The 17,703-nt window shown below is 33.5% G+C and overlaps 2 protein-coding genes across 2 annotated transcripts in view; one reads left to right on the forward strand and one right to left on the reverse strand.

Annotated features, from left to right (window-relative positions):
• Positions 1-8,017, forward strand: part of LOC149808558 (lymphotoxin beta receptor inhibitor-like) — a 28,658-nt gene extending 20,641 nt beyond the window's left edge. The window contains exon 4 of the mRNA XM_089979094.1: positions 1,754-8,017. Coding sequence (XP_089835220.1) covers positions 1,754-1,932 — 179 coding nt within the window. The 3' untranslated portion in view covers positions 1,933-8,017. The remainder of the gene's footprint in view (positions 1-1,753) is intronic.
• Positions 8,018-8,273: 256 nt separating this feature from the next.
• The window catches only part of LOC149808559 (homeobox protein unc-42-like), a 33,079-nt gene continuing 23,649 nt past the window's right edge, over positions 8,274-17,703 (reverse strand). Inside the window, exons 3-4 of the mRNA XM_089979081.1 lie at positions 13,284-13,586; positions 8,274-12,816 (exon numbers count right to left, since the gene is read on the reverse strand). Of these exons, the coding sequence (XP_089835207.1) occupies positions 12,715-12,816; positions 13,284-13,586 (405 nt within the window). The 3' untranslated portion in view covers positions 8,274-12,714. The remainder of the gene's footprint in view (positions 12,817-13,283; positions 13,587-17,703) is intronic.

The following is a 17,703-nucleotide window of genomic DNA, read 5'->3' on the forward strand; positions in this document are numbered from 1 at the left end:
ACAAATGGAAATAAAGATACATTCAGATAGATGCAGTCAGTTAAGTCAGTCAGCTATTTCTGAAAAATGGAGTACCAGTTGTGTAGGTTTTATAGGTATGTGCCTAATAGGAATATTTTTTAAAATCATACCTATTGTTCTTTGTTACACTATGCAGAAGGCAGTGAATGTATGATTATGTTTCATATTGTTTATTCCTATATGGCCAGAAAAGTGGATATATATGGTACAAAATAACTAATTCACAACTCCTTGATCGTGCATCAGTGAGAAGGCATACTCATCACACAATGCCTTGATCATGCATCAGTGAGAAGGCATACTCATCACACAATGCCTTGATCATGCATCAGTGAGAAGGCATAATCATCACACAATGCCTTGATCATGCATCAGTGAGAAGGCATACTCATCACACAATGCCTTGATCATGCATCAGTGAGAAGGCATAATCATCACACTGCATTGATCATGCATCAGTGAGAAGGCATACTCATCACACTGCATTGATCATGCATCAGTGAGAAGGCATACTCATCACACAATGCCTTGATCATGCATCAGTGAGAAGGCATAATCATCACACTGCATTGATCATGCATCAGTGAGAAGGCATACTCATCACACTGCATTGATCATGCCTCAGTGAGAAGGCATACTCATCACACTGCATTGATCATGCATCAGTGAGAAGGCATACTCATCACACAATGCCTTGATCATGCATCAGTGAGAAGGCATACTCATCACACAATGTCTTGATCATGCATCACTGAGAAGGCATACTCATCACACTGCATTGATCATGCATCAGTGAGAAACCATAATCATCATGCAATGCATTCATTATGCATCACTGAGAAGGCATACTCATCACACAATGCGTTAAAGTTGCTCAGTTGTTTAGAGCTCTTTACTAACTTTTACCATAAGTATTTGCTTATAAGTCAAGTCCAACTGCAAACGACATAGATCCTGTGGTGCCATTGTATAATGCATCAGTATATAAGGGTCTTATGTTGTGTACTCTACTGAATACTCATAACAAAATGCATAGACACAGATCTGTTAGCACATGATGTGCAGTTGGACTAGACTTTGAAGTGGGTTTATAAAGTAGTTGTGAAAAATCTGCAAACTTCTAACAGAATTTTAAAATTTAGCTCCAGACCAATCTGAATGTTTTATGAAACGGTTCTTAGAACAGCATGAATGCATAAACAATTTTCATCAGTTCTTTATAAAGATCTTTAGAATTTTCTGCAAGAAACCTTCATGAGGAATAGAACTCATTATCTAGTCATAACACATATTCATTGTGAACATGTCTCATATTTTGAAGGTATGAAGTACATGCAGATATACCAAGGAAACATTGTTAAAAATATAAACAAAATAATTTTTACTGATTTAATCATTTTCAACTTCTAAAAATGGTATTAGTAGCAGCCTTACTTGTCACTCAGAATTAAAAGGTTAATGTTAGAACTGGTTGGCCTTGCATCAGGATAATGTAACTGGGTGGGACATGATGCTACATGTCTGTGGCATGATGCCTCAGTGTTAGACCACTATAAACTGCCATGCTGCAGACATCGTAGCAATATGAGTAGAATTTTTAAAGCCACATTTAAAATCTAAATCACACACACATTTAATTCTTTTCATTTTAGTAGCAGTCTTGAAGTCAGATGTTAACATAGCATATCATTATTTGGGATACATACTTTCAAGAAACTTTTTATACTTTTAGACGACGAAGATGAAAAGAAGGATGGTGACCAAAGCAGCAAAGAAAATAAGAAAGTCATCACTGATGAGGAAATAATCAATATAGTGGACTTGGTGCTGAAAGAAGATGACCTTAATAATGATGGCTATATTGAATATGTTGAATTCATTGCAGCCCAGAGGAAAGCAAGGGGAAATTAAGAATGTTACTTAACATGAACAGATAAGAAAGATTGCAGAAATCGGCATCTGTTCTAAAACTGAATATTATGGAGAAAATCCTTTTTTATTAAAAAAAAACAAAATGGGGGGAACTTTCTAAATATTGGAAAATTTTAACAAAGAAATAATCCGGGGGGGTGGGGTTTGAAACTATGATGCTTGATGATGGTCATTCTAATGATTTTTTCAGCGTTATTTTTTTATGAATTCATTTGAATCATGTAATTGCATGTCCTAGAATAGACCCTGAGAAGTCTTTAATTATTTTACATAAGGCCTTTTAAAAAATTGAGAATTGAGAATGGGCGGAGAACTAAAAAGACTGCACTGCTACCAAACAATCAATCTTCAGACAAGAATCTGTTCTTATTGAAGCTTTTTTGTCATTTATTCATTTGTGTGTGATGTTTTAGTGTGGGTTATCATTGATTGATGTTTAATTGATTTTTCCAAGTACTCAAGAATGTTAAAGGAAATATTTAAACATTGTTACATCAGCAACCAGAGATGCACCATTATGAAATTCCTTCAACTAATAAGTTATAAGGTTTCTTAACAGAATTTGGTTTATTATTTCCAATCGTTGTTTACCTTTCTGTTTTCTAGAGAGAGAGAGAGTGTTTACCTCTTGTGCGATACATAGGTGACACTTTTAATCATTATATCTTTAGCATTGGCAGCAACTTTTAAAGTGTTAGTAATATAGCTGAGAGTAAATTATTCAATCTAAATCTTTGTTTTGAATTAAAAAGAAAAGTCTATTTACTTAAAGCAGTAATTACAAAGGCAGAAGAGTCTCACAGAAGGAACATTTATAACAAAATAATGTATGCACAGAACAGAAGAAGTTTCATTTCTTTAGTTGTTGTACCTTGCTATCAGGTTATTTTCTTTTGATGTTGTTGGTTGTACTTTGACATCAGGTTATTTTCTTTTGATGTTGGTTCTACCTTGCCATCACAAGCTCATCACAATAATGCATCTCTGTGTTGTATGCCGACACAATTTCTGTAGCATCAATTTTTTAGGTGATTTATTATTAATTGTTACTTGATCATTTGTATGCAAGGATGGGCATTTTGGGATGAAGATTCAAGATAAGTTTATTTATTGTTTACATTTTATGTAGTATTTGATGAAGTTGCTGTATGTTTACATCATGGATGCAGTAGTATAAATGTCAATTTACAATGCTCACTGTTATGTATCTTCCAAATTTTGTAATATTTGTATAGTTATTATATATATATATATATATATATATATATATATATATATATATATATATATATATATATGTGTGTGTGTGTGTGTGTGTGTGTGTGTGTGTGTGTGTGAAGCCTTTGGAAACCCTTGTGTATGCTGGACATTTCTGATGGAAACAATATTTTGATTTACTGCAAAATATTTTTGTTGGACATTCTTTGTTATAAATATAAATCATTTTCTTTTTCTTATATTTAACTGTTAAATTAAGACATTGAAAACCCCTTATCTGATTAGTCAAGCATGTTAATGGTAATCTTCATGGAACTGTCTCCAGCATCCATCCCAATTGTACCCCAATCCAATCTTTCAGCAACATAGCACATTAAGTATCCACCACTACTGATCACATATCTACAGCTGTACTTTCTGTCTAGCATGAAACAGAATCTCCACTTTAAAATGTTAGCATTGCTATAACAATAAGTACCACTGAAGGCTTTGTTTCAAATAGAAGTAATGGCTCAAAGAACAGTAGGAAAATGAAGATCAGTCAGGCCAACAAAACAACTGTCACAGCTCTATTAAATGGTTGTTTGACAGTAAAAATAGTCAATCAAAAATCTCCATGGCAAAATGGCTACAGATTAAGACACTACATTGCCAAAGTTATCACATATATCATTAAGCATGAGGCAGTCAGGATTAAAAGTTTAACCCCAAGAAGTTAGAAAGTTTCAACAACTAATGAAGATGGGTGAAGAAAGATAAACATTGAATGCTAAGTCTTGGGAGTTATTTTTAAAAAAAACTACATGCATATGAAGAGTTTTGTCAGTCCAGGTTTTTCAGATTTTCAAAAAGATCAGATGATGTTGATATAAATTCCTCAATAGCTGAAACTGTATTAAACAGCAACAGTCTTGTTATTGTGTTTAACAAAGCATCAGACAGGGCAGATAAGACTATGACAGTGATATTTCCAAATGTCTAGGACTTCTCCACTAAATCATACATGGTACCCATGAAGCAACTTTCAGAGTTTTTTCGCCAGATTACTTTTTATGATATTTAGTTGGTCCTATATGAATATAGTGCCAGTGTAATGTCCAGTAAGGCATACACTGCAGCCAGCTTGAAAATCTTGCTACCACCTCTACTTCTGAACAAAAAGTAATATTTCCATAGAGTGTTCAACAGAATTCTTATGATATCTAGTTAGTCCTAATGAAAATCATGACACATCCAGTCTAACTACTAATGACCATCATGAAATTCCTGTTATTGCTACTCTTCATGGTCATTTTTTACTGAATGACTTTAGTTGTTCCTAAATGAAATTGGTGGTGCTCAGACATCCAATTCATCTTGAAAATCTCACTTTTGCTACTTTTCTTCGATGGTGGGTCATTTCAGCATTGTGCTTGCACCAAAAAAAAAATTATTGACATATCTAGTTGTCTGAATGCTGAGTAGAAAATGAGATGAATCTGATATCACTACCATGTCGTATATCTTAAAAATCTGATAGCCAGTATCACCACCATGTCATGTATCTTAAAAATCTGATAGCCAGTATCACCACCATGTCGTATATCTTAAAAATCTGATAGCCAGTATCACCACCATGTCGTGTATCTTAAAATTTTGATAGCCAGTATCACCACCATGTCATGTATCTTAAAAATCTGATAGCCAGTGTCACCACCATGTCGTGTATCTTAAAATTTTGATAGCCAGTATCGCCACCATGTTGTATACCTTAAAAATCTTATTATCATTACTCCTTCAAAACACAAAGTCTGTTAATTAGGGTTTATATCAGAAGATTTAGTATGCTGTCTTGCTGTTGCTCAACAAAAGTGGAGACAATCTGACATCCACCACAGTGCTAATTAGAAAATCTTGTTTTTGCTAAAGAATACCAGAAATGGTTTCAGTATTACACCGTTAAAAGGAAGAAATTGTCTTATCTTGAATTGCTGGAAAAGTCTCAGCCAGTTGATTGTCAGTTCCATCATGGGACTTTTGTTTAAATTGTTTGAGAGAGTAATATTGAAGGATAGCACATCATGGGACTTTTGTTTAAATTGTTTGAGAGAGCAATATTGAAGGATAGCACATCATGGGACATTTTTAAAAATTGTTTGAGAGTAATATTGAAGGATAGCACATCATGGGACTTTTGTTTAAATTGTTTGAGAGTAATATTGAGGGATAGCACATCATGGGACTTTTTTGTTTAAATTTTTTGAGAGAGTAATATTGAAAGTTAGCACTAAAACTGTAACAACAGCAAACATATAACCAAACATTAAACATTTTCCATTACACTTAATAATTAAGTATGTAAATGGTCTCTTGCACATTAGAACATGTAACACTTCTCTGTGGTCACCATCTCAGTGTGTATGTGTGTGCATATATATATATATATATATATATATATATATATATATATATATATATATATCATACAAGAACCTAAATTAATGTGTCAAAGCAAAATAGTAAAAAAAATATCAATCTTCCTTCTGATATTCCAGTTATTATATTTGTAGATGTTAAGTATGGATTTTTACTGTATATAAAAAGTCTTGTGGTAACCATGTGAGCGTGTGCTCATGAAAGGACTATAACTTGATCTTCAGTACAATATATTTTTTCAGTGATCAGTTGGCGTCTGCCTCGGATGCGGGTGGTCGTGGGTCCAATACCCAGCTGAGTCATACCAAAGACTTCGAAAAATGATACTAACAGCTGCCTCACTTGGCGCTCAGAATTAAGAGGTTAGAGTTGGGACTGGTCGGCCTGGTGTCAGGATAATGTGACTGGGTGGGACATCATGCTACATGTCTGCAGCATGATGTCTCATGCTAGACATCCCTATAAACTGCCACACTGCAGATATTTTAGCGATATGACTGAAAAATAGTTAAAGCTACATTAAAAATCCAAATTGCACACACACACACACATGCAGTGATCAGTTGTTTTACGAATGCAGAACTATCTTGCTTCCCAGCTGTTTGCATGGATAACCATGTAAAGTTAAAATTTGCCTGTGAAACCCAGGCTGTTCAAGAAATCCAATAAATCTTTACCTGTGCCTGAAGTTTTGTACATCTAGTAATATCCAAAAAATCTTTTAGTATAGTTTCACCATTTGCTATATATGAATAAGAAAATGTACATTTCATTATCATGCTTATCTGTACATGTTATAGTATGCTTCAGTTCCACTTTTTCTTGTATTAGAAGAAAGGGAAAAAGTTGATGATGGATTTTGTGTAGTTTTGTGCACTTTTTTGATGATTTTTTTACAGATAATAAAACATACATTTTTAGATCAACTTTATTTTTGCCAGTATGTTTACCTGCAATTTGAGATCATATGGGGTCATTTTGATGCCCCTTAATATTGTAGTTTTATTTTTGCCAGTTTATTGAAATAATACTGAGTTCTGTGCTCATAATCTTGGTTTCTACCAATTAAAGGACATTTCAGCAAATTAAATAAGTATTAGTCTTAGGAATTGTAAAATTTCTAGAAGGAATTACCTAATAGAAGACCAAAGTGAGTAAATGAGGACAATATTTTTACAGAATGCAAGTTTAGTATTTAAAAGTATTTTACTCTGTATTCTTTGATTATCAAACTAAATTATAGCTTTCTTGTCTCCTTGTCCTCTGTATGGAAATTATGGAATTCATGGAAAAACCGTGATCATATCATGAAATGTCACAAGGTTAAAATGCTCATGCATCTTCATTTTTTAAAAAGAAGCTTTTCTTGGTGATGGGTTTTTTATGTTTCCTATTAATCAGTTTTTTTGTCATATTCAATCATTTAACAGCAATTGATGCATAAAATCAAAATCAGAAGTTTGTAATGATATTTAGGTAAATTATATATATATTTTTTAAATCAGTACTCTTTACTTCTTATAAAAGAATTATGAACTGTATTTAAAATGTGTACATTTAATTAAAACAGATTATTAGGGTGTGGAATAAATTTCTTTGCCTTTATTGTATAGGTGATTGCAGAAGATGAATTGCATACTTATAAGTCCAGCTTCAAGCAGTCGGTGGTAGATCAGGGTCTATGTTTGTTCTACTGATTAGTCCAGACAAATTGCACACACCCATATTGTCCAATGCTTTATGCAACAGCTGATCTGGATCTGTGCTGTTTGCAGTTGGACTCAAATTATAAGCAAATCTAGATGGTAGTCGATTTTGGTGTATTATGCTGACATTACTTATACAGTATGTCTCCCTCGACAAGGTCCAGCACACTTATGATGAAAAAAGTCTAAAGTTGGGGTTGGGCTATGAAAAGTTTGAAGTGCGCTTACTCTGGACCTGCCTATCCGATTTGTTTATGAATAGTTGTGTATATTTTGTTTTCACAATCCCAGTGTTTCACAAACAAGGCTTTGAAAAAATCCTTGAACCTATTACTTGCACAAGAAATTAAGAAATTGGCAATTCTTATGCAGTTAACTATAAATGCAAGAATTCTATATTTAATATGACAGTTGATTATATAATCTGTTCCAAAAAATAACGAAGTATGGTAGGTCAGAGGGCAGTTATTTTAAGTTATGTCATATGTGTACAGCTTGAACTAGTCGGGTTATGTCATAAGCATTGTTCATCCCACCTGCTACATATGAATACAGCTACAGAGCTAAATTTACATTACATTATTTCCACATGGAATTTACTACAAAAAAAATAATTTATATTGTGCATTCCTAGCATTTTTCAACATCTACATTTTTTATTTTCTTGTTGTTATGTAAAATGTAAGACATATTTATGTAATGGAGTAAAGTACAACATTCCATCAGTTTTCTTTGTTCCTTTTTATTTCTACTTTGTACTTTTTTATTTCTACTTTGTACCTTTTTATTTCTACTTTTTACCTTTTTATCTCTACTTTGTACCTTTTTATTTCTACCTTGTACCTTTTCATTTCTACTTTGTACCTTATTATTTCTACTTTGTACCTTCTTATCTCTACTTTGTACCTTTTTATCTCTACTAAATTCAGGAGAAACAAAGTCAAAGTCTGTCCTTCTTTTACCCTTGAACGAAAACGACCGCTCTTTTTTGTTTTTTCCCATGAACAAACAAATCACGTCTGTCTACATAAAAACATGGTTATTACAATGTGGATAAAATACAAGTTTAATGGATAGTTTTGTTATTACAATTTGCATGAAGGTTGATATGTTATTACAATTGGCATGAACGATGATATGTTATTACAGTTGGCATGAATGATGATATGTTTATACAATTGGCATGAACGATGATATGTTATTACAGTTGGCATGAAGGATGATATGTTTATACAATTGGCATGAAGAATATATCAGATTCCAGTTTTCAATATGTGCATTCATTTTTCCCTTGTAGTGTATGTTCACAGCCATGATTGTTCTTTCTTTGGCAGGCCACTTTGTACATTATCCAAATCCAGATCACTCAGCTATCATGCTCAAAGATTTTGCCACCAAAGGTATCATTTTATATTAAACTCACTACTAGATTGTATTAAAATTTACAACACAGCTCGAGTTCCTATAGTATTTGTCTTTTTAACAGTTTAGTAATTTCTGCCAGAGCGGCACAGTTCTAAACCTTGTTCCACATTTCAGAATACTTGAATAACCTCCATCTCTGTGTTCCACATTTCAAAATACTTGGATAACCTCCATCTCTGTGTGTTCCACATTTCAAAATACTTGGATAACCTCCATCTCTGTGTGTTCCACATTTCAAAATACTTGGATAACCTCCCTATCTCTGTGTTCATTATTTTGAAGAATAGTATATAGGGGGCACTCTCCAGTTATTATGTACTTTTGAGAGAGTGAAGTTGTTTGCATTTAAAACATGCACAATGGAGAGAATGTGGGCATAACTCTATCATACATTAATGTCGATGATATTTCTTTGGATATTGTACTTTTCGAAATTGTACATGATCTAAGCACAATGCTAACTAAAATTACTGCTCTCTTGTGCTAAAAAAATCAACCTGAATTAGTCTAAAGTACACTATCCATAGCAGCTATTAAAATGGGGAAAAATAATTTTGCCAGACTAGACAATACCAGCCTCTAAAAGTGCAATGAATGAATTACCAAATATATAAAATGTACAAAAAAGTTATTGGCTCTTTTTTTATACAATTTACCTCTGAAGTTCAGAAAGTGAAAATGACCAAGTGGAGCTAGCACTTTTTTGAAAGGTGCACATCTGGAGTAAGGTCAAGCTGTATACTCTATAACCCATATTACAACCATCAATCATACACCAAAATGAAGGGAATTAAAGGTTATTTGAATTATACATAGGATATACAAGTTATTTTTTAAATAGCCAATATAACCAATGAGGAAAGCCAGGGAAATTCTTTTTCTTTAAAATTCTAACCCTATGCGAAACTGTGGAGCGCCACCATAGCTGTTCTTGTCACTTGGACGAAGTCCTATCTATTGTTGAGCTATCTGTGGCACCATGGTCCAATCCAATGAAAATAATCAATTTTTAATTGAAATCTGGAGAGACACAACAATACATGTAGTTACATTTGATGTGGTTATTTTTTTTATAATTTTTAGTTTTCTCACCTTTTTACCTTCCTCTCCATTTTAGAATTTTTAATGGTGAAAACTTTGTATGTAAACCTTAATTGCATAGTTGTATAGTATGGCAGCTATTCACTGGTTCATTTGTGACCTTAATTGCATTGTTGTATAGTATGGCAGCTATTAGGTGGTTCAGTTGTGACCTTAATTGCATTGTTGTATAGTATGGCAGCTATTAGTTCAGTTACAACCTCCTTAACTGCATTGTTGTATAGTATGGCAGCTATTAGGTGGCTCAGTTGTGACCTCCTTAATTGCATTGTTGTATAGTATGGCAGCTATTAGGTGGTTCAGTTGTGACCTCCTTAATTGCATTGTTGTATAGTATGGCAGCTATTAGGTGGTTCAGTTGTGACCTCCTTAATTGCACTGTTGTATAGTATGGCAGCTATTAGGTGGTTCAGTTGTGACCTCCTTAATTGCATTGTTGTATAGTATGGCAGCTATTAGGTGGTTCAGTTGTGACCTCCTTGCAGTTGATGGCTTAGTGTCTATGAGAATGAAACTATAACTCAATCCAAATCACCACAGCTAAGGTATAAAGTACTGTGGACTTCCATTGAAAAATTTCAATACATTGTTTCTAAAAGAACCAATGTAAACAGATGATATTACACTCAAGTTGCACTGAAGTAAATTTATGTTTCATCCACATATTAACTAAAAAATTACTGATATTTTACACTTAAAAGTAAAATAACTCAGGAGAAGGATGCATTTAGCCTTTATTGTTCTGTGCATTGAACAGATATTTGTTTTAAAACAATGAACACCACATTAAACAGCACAAAACATGAACCTAAATAAATATCTTATTTATATGTACAGTATATCTTATATGTACAGTATAGTTGATATGTACAGTATTTGGTATGTCGGGCTTATGACATGATTTATTATACTACTTTGTGACAGTTGTTAAAAGAACAGAATATGTACAAAATGAACTTTACAATTTCTGCATGATTATGGTAATTATTAGGTAATAAATGAAGCATTTTCCAATATGTAGGAATAGTGAACATAATCATTCCAAAGACAACAGAATATAATTCTCCATTTGTGTAGTATCAGTGAACATAATCATTCCAAAGACAATACACCAAAACTCTCAAATAATGTAATATCAGTGGGCTTAATTATTCAGAAAAGACTACACATAATTAGGCTTCAACTTTAATGTCAGCTCATTTGTTTCTACGAATAAAACATGTATTGACTAATTTCAAATTATTCGGGGGGGGGGGGCTGATTTTATAAAATCAAATGCTAGATTTTGGAAAATATTTGATAATTTCGGTATGAGCCCCTCTGGAATCTTATATTCAAAAGAATGACGAGACCACACTAGAGCTTTAAGGCTTATGTCTAGCGATGCCACAAACATTTCTACATGAAGAACAAATGTTTAAGTAGGGATTGTTATAAATGATTCATTTTGAAAACTGGTTTTGAAAATAATGTTATAAGCACTTTGTCGACGCCATCAAAGATTAGTTTTGTCTATTTTTACTGTCACAATATGCTTCTTTGATAATAAAATTGTATGCATCCAAAAGGTTATGAATTCAAATCCCAAACAGATAAGCTCAAGTCAGATGATGTGGGATGTCCGTGGACAAAGCAGTTTACTCCCATTTCAGTGGCATAATATGACATTGAAATTGTTGATGTGCTTTTTGGCTCCAGATAAAGCAAGTATTCATAAGACTTGAAATTTGAAAATAAAATTCAAGTTTATCATATCATTGATAAAAAATATGTCTGCTTTAATGAAACATTTCTAAATTTTAGTTGAAACTATACAAGACCATAAATTTAATTACTTGGAAAATTCTTAGGGTTTACAAACTGCAAACAACAAAGATCCTAAGCTGTTGTAGTATAATGCACTTGCAGACCAGGGTCTATTTTGTTTGTTCTACTGATTGCTCCAAACAAACTGCACAGAAACAGATCTGATGGCTCATTATGTGATGGCAGATCTGGGTCTGTGCAGTTTGATTCATCTCAAGAAAAAGTATATAGGGCAAACTACACAATATTTATACTACAAGCTCTATGTATGATCAGAGATAGAAATATTTGCTGTGACATATTTCTGTTTTGTTTCTTAACCTTTTAAAAATGAAAAAGTGGTACAGAATGCAGGCCAGTACATACAAGGTTATACTGAAATAGAATACACATATTTAAATAGTAAATTATTCCGTTCAGATCGACTATACAGAGACAAAATACTGTCACTCAATAACTGTATCATTGCGTGAACTATATGATGGAGGTAATGGAACCAAAGAACCCCGATCCTTTTCTCGTCCTACTCCTACATCAGTGAATTACCTTTAAGAATGCCATGCATGGGTACGGTCTTGCATCCAATGGATTCAAATACGAGTTCTTTGCAACTGGCCATTTTAAACCCACAGCTTATTCTGCAATATTCAAAAACCTGAGACCATTATACTTCAATAACCTGTTTACAATTAATCTTGCAAACAAAACTATTGAGTTTTATATCAACAATTGCGAAAGTTTTTTTATTCTGAAAATTAAAACTTCACTGTCATAATTTAACCATTACCACGATCCTGGAATTCACTTTTCAAGACAATCCATTGTCTATACTCGCTTATAGGTCTAGCTATTCACAAACGATACAGACCCAAATCTGTATTTGTGTAATGCACTGGCAGATTTCGGCCGTATGCAATTTGTTAGGAGTAATTAGTAGAACAATCAGGATGGATCATGATCTGAGAGTACATTATGCAAACGCAGATCAGGGTCTGTTGTTTGCAATTGGACTAAACTTATGAGCAAGTATTTAAGTAAGCACTACAGTTGCATGATGCATGGATGAGTAAAGCAACTCGCTATAATGCTTCTATGCCTGATACTGCAACATGTGATTCCCAAGACCTGGATGGGCGTTGTTCATGCGAAGTGCCGTCAGACTCTTGTTATACCAGTCATCCTCATGTGTTTCCTATAAAAAAAAAAAACAACGATGAAAATATTTTTAATTAACTTAATCAACCCAACATATCAAGACTGGATAACAAAAAGTTTATTGAAGTATAAGAAATGTATTCTTTTTTCAGTACTTTTTTTATATAAAGATGTCAGCACTATAATTGTATATTATTTTTTATTTAATTAAATGTTCTATCATATAATCGTTACTCAGTACTTCACATTAATTAATACTGACTTTAAAATTTAAACGCTCTTTGATTTTAAAAAAAAGTTTACAGCATAAAAATTAATGCAATGTCAGGCATGTGTGGTATGAAGGAATTATATCGTTTAAAAAATAACATAATTATGTAATATTAATCAACTTCATCAGACTTGATTTTGTAAAAGCTATATTTATCTGAAAGATATGTTAATATTTTATGACTGAGAATTAGTAAATGGACAAACCTGAGAAAATGGGCCGTTGGCACTCACAAGGTTGTAGTCTGAGGTCATTGGGAACTGCTGTATCTGACGCGGCATGGACATCCCGTTGGAGGAAGGCATGGTGTTCATGGGAGAAAACTGGGCTACTGGGTTGTAGGCGGAGTTCATTTGCGGGTACCGGGACATCGCCGTGTTCATGTTTCCGTGGGTCGGATAGGCGCCGTAAGGCCGGGTGCTGGTCTGGTAGATATTTCGCATCATGCCGTTACAGGTAGGGATGACAGGGGATAATGATTTGGCCAGTTGTTTCTCTTGTTTTCTATACTTTGCTCGTCGGTTTTGGAACCAAACCTGGAAAGAAGTAAATAATAGTGCCCGGATTTCAGATTTTTTAAATATATTGTAAGCGTTCAAAATCAGACAGTATTCAAGTAACAAACAATGAAAGAATTTTTGTTTAATTTGTCATTCTTTTCTCTAATTATATATATATATATATATATATATATATATATATATATATATATATATATATATATATATATATATATATATATATATAATTTCACTGAATTCAAGTTGCATGGATGAGGAAGTTCTTGAAAGTTAATTACACTTTCATATGAAAGATGCAGAGAAGTCACGTTTGTTTTTTTAACGAATGAGGTGTGCTAATTCCAGTTAATAATTAATGTGTGTGTGTGTGAGAGAGAGAGACGGACAGACAGGCAGATTTTGATTTTTAACGTAACTTTAAAAAATTTCCATTCATATCGATGGCAGTGTGGCAGTTTATAGTGATGTCTAGCTCTGGGGCATCATGCCGCAGACGTAGCATAGAGTCCCATCCAATCACATTATCTTGACAACACGTAACCTCTTAATATTGAGCGCCAAGAGAGGCAGATGTTAGTACAATTGTTATAAGTCTTTGGCATGACTCGGCCGGGGTTCGAAACCGCGACCTCCCGCATCCAATGCGGACGTTCTAATCACATAGGCTACTGAAGCGGTCAGTTAATAATTAATAATTACGCAGACAATGTGTAATTTATTGAATGACCTCTTTCGTAGATTTCATGGCCTACCCTACCCGAAATGTGCTCGAACAAAAATACAAAGTACAAATAAAAATACAAATATTTAATTCTGGTGCGTTGCTAAAAAAAATCTGCCTCCTATGGTACCTGTGTACATGTACACGAAAAGTGTCAATCTCCGTGTTTTTGCTTTTAATTTTCTTTTTTTCTTCCATTCTGTTGTAGCTCAGTGCGGGTCCACGAAAACTTCTTTAAATCAAAGGCAATTAACTATTTGTTGATAATTTTCTCCGCAGAAAGCATAGAACCAAATAAACCACAAATAAACATCACTATGAATAAAAAGGTCAATAGCACGTGCGTGAAACTTGTCAATAATTTCCCACCAGCATTCGTATTACACGAAATATCTCGACTTTATGTAAATGTCTTAATTCTTGTTTTTAATTCAACTGCAATTTTTTGCATGGAAGATAACAGATATTTCATCAATTGATGCGTTAAAATAAGTATTTTCATCATTATCACAAGATAATTTTCATCCTTTGAATATGTTTTAAATATCTCCTTTCGTAGAGATAATCCTTTAATCCAATCAGTTTACGATTCATAATGTATTACAAAATGCGTTCGAAATATAATAATATATTTCGAACGCATTTATATCAATATTTCCAGTACGCATTTATATCAGTATTTCCATAACACCCCATATTCTGTTTGAATGGACTTTAGAAACACAGGCAAACTACTTTTCTCTAATAAAAGAAAGAGGTGCAACGGTGTCTTTCTCCAAAAAGGGAATTGCTCGATATGCCCCTGGTCATTATTTTCAGCTACAATAAACCCTAATTTAAAAGATTCAGAAATTCAATATGCCTATAATGAGAATTGAAATAGCCAATTACAGGCTTTAGAAGTCTACGGCCTCGATTCCTCCGGGAAAAGATCGTCAGCCATTTCACCAACTAAAGGTCTTTACTTGCTTTGTACAACCTTCTTCCACGACAAAATATTTTTGACATTTGCATACATTCTAAATGTCTTCTAGGAGGGCATACCTCGTTGTCATATGCCGAACAATATGTATGACCAGTCAGATAGTGATAACAACCCTGTATGCTTGCAAATATTCTCAATACTCATGAAATCAAAAACGTCATTCTAATTTGGTTATTACTTAATTAATCTTAGACATATGAGATATGGAAAATACCCCATCCCCTTCAAATGTTATCTGTCAGATGTCGGCAGCCACACTGAATTGTAATTTTGTGACATCGAGACAAATACAGGGAATGAATCAGAAGTACTTAATTTTCACTATTATTATTATTAATATTATTATTATTGCCTATATCATAACGAGGATATGGAAGCTAAGTGCCTTTCCCAAAGACAGACTTGGACAGCCGAACAGGGCTGGGGTATACTGAATACATACTTTATAATCCACTCCTTTGCCCTGCATTCATCGTCACCAATACATTTTCACTCGCATTCGTCACTATATTCTATGTCGACTTGAGCTAACATTGAAATCCTTCTGTCCTAAAGAATGCTAATTTTCTTAACAAGCTTACACTGTGTGTTGCACACAACTTTCGCCCTACTGCACACCAAATCTACATACTAAATTTTCTCTGATAATGCACTGCGATACAGGGTTGATTCCAGTATCTCCTCCCGGATGATGAACGCTGTTGATTTAAAGAAGTTTTGGGGTCGACGTTAATCAACACTCGAGGTTCATTCCAGACATCTGTATCAAGAAACTATTACACTTGCCTGCTTTCCATACCAGCGGAATTGATTTCAGTAATTATTTCATTGCACTAACATGAATCCGCATTCCAAGACTGTGCTAAATGAACCTAGAGGCTCAACCAACTTTGCCATCTTTAATTTGGCGTGCAAGTCTGTAAACGCAGGAAAAAGCTATTTCCATGCCATTTTCCCTCATCCTCTATTGCTTTTAAAATTTGCATGCAGAGAACACTGGAAAAGAAATCACGAAGACTATGGAAACGGGAACTAGACGAAGGTCTATTCATTTTGAAGACCGTCGATGTAATTGAATTATTGGACAAATCGGTGTTTCATAGTTGTTGGGATATCATTTCGAATTTCAATTAATTCTTTTGTAACAAGCTCCATCATACAAGTTAACAGTACAAGTTTGCCACCTGCCTCCAATTAATTCCGTGGATTCCCAGACTCAAGTACTTTGGGAAACACTCATAAATAGTCATCGGTTACGCACGCGATTAACACGTGCAAGACTTAAATATTATTGAAATGTAATTGAATACAAATGTTATTGCCATACATTCCAACGAAAGATTTCGTCGTTTTATACTCATACATTGGATTTCTTTTACTGTGGTGCTTGTAAGGGAATCAGAAGTGTTAGGCACAAAATATAAACGACGCCAGGATTTAAAATGGGAAGAAAAAAATAAATGGTCGCATAACTCAGTATATCAATGATATATACTTTTAATGCATCAACAGTTTTGCACCTGTGTACAGAGCACACATATCTAAAGAACTGTGACCAAAATCTGCCTGCACATAACTCAAAGGTAGATTAGGGTCTACGTCGCTCGCTGGCAACGATATATAGAAATAGTAGAGCAGTCTCTGATCTACCGACTGATCTTGGTCTGCACTGATCAGAATCCGATTCGTGTTCTACACAGCTACATACGGCAGAATATCACCACTGAAACTTTGGGCACATGAACAATCCAAAGTTTTCGATACGTTCTTAAGAACGCTGTTTCAAAAGAAAAAAAGAAAAATTAGGATCTCAATTAAAACACGTGTATATATATATATATATATATATATATATATATATATATATATATATATATATATATATATATATATATATATATAAAATTTTAAAAATCTATTAATGATGACACGCATTTCATTGTTTTTGATTTGTTTTGTTTTGGTTCATTGCTTTTTTCACAAGGATACCTAAATTTTGAATTATAGTCACAATACCATCATGGAAACTTCGACACGAAGATCACTTCATATTTATGCTGGAATAATGTCAGATATGGACTGCATCGGTTCATTAACACTCAACAAACAAAGGAAAACTACGAAAATGGGATTTGATCAAACAGGGACAAAAATAAGTTTCAAAAAAAGGGAGAACTGTATCGTACAATTAGTTTGAATTCATCTAAAACTTGAGGGAGAAACATTAAATCGTAATGACGAAGAGTTTAGTGATTTTGTAATAATACTAATATATTTAATAATAATAATAATAATAATAATAATAATAATAACAACAACAACAACAATAGGCGCAGTAAGAGTGCCTATACTCCTAGATGGTTCAAAATTTATTTAAATAAATTCTCTTCTAAGCGCACCAGCTTTGGTACTCAGATCGTTTTTGT

Source organism: Sinohyriopsis cumingii, chromosome 1 (assembly GCF_028554795.1).
Source record: "Sinohyriopsis cumingii isolate HCF-2022 chromosome 1, ASM2855479v2, whole genome shotgun sequence".
Classification (NCBI taxonomy): domain Eukaryota; kingdom Metazoa; phylum Mollusca; class Bivalvia; order Unionida; family Unionidae; genus Sinohyriopsis; species Sinohyriopsis cumingii.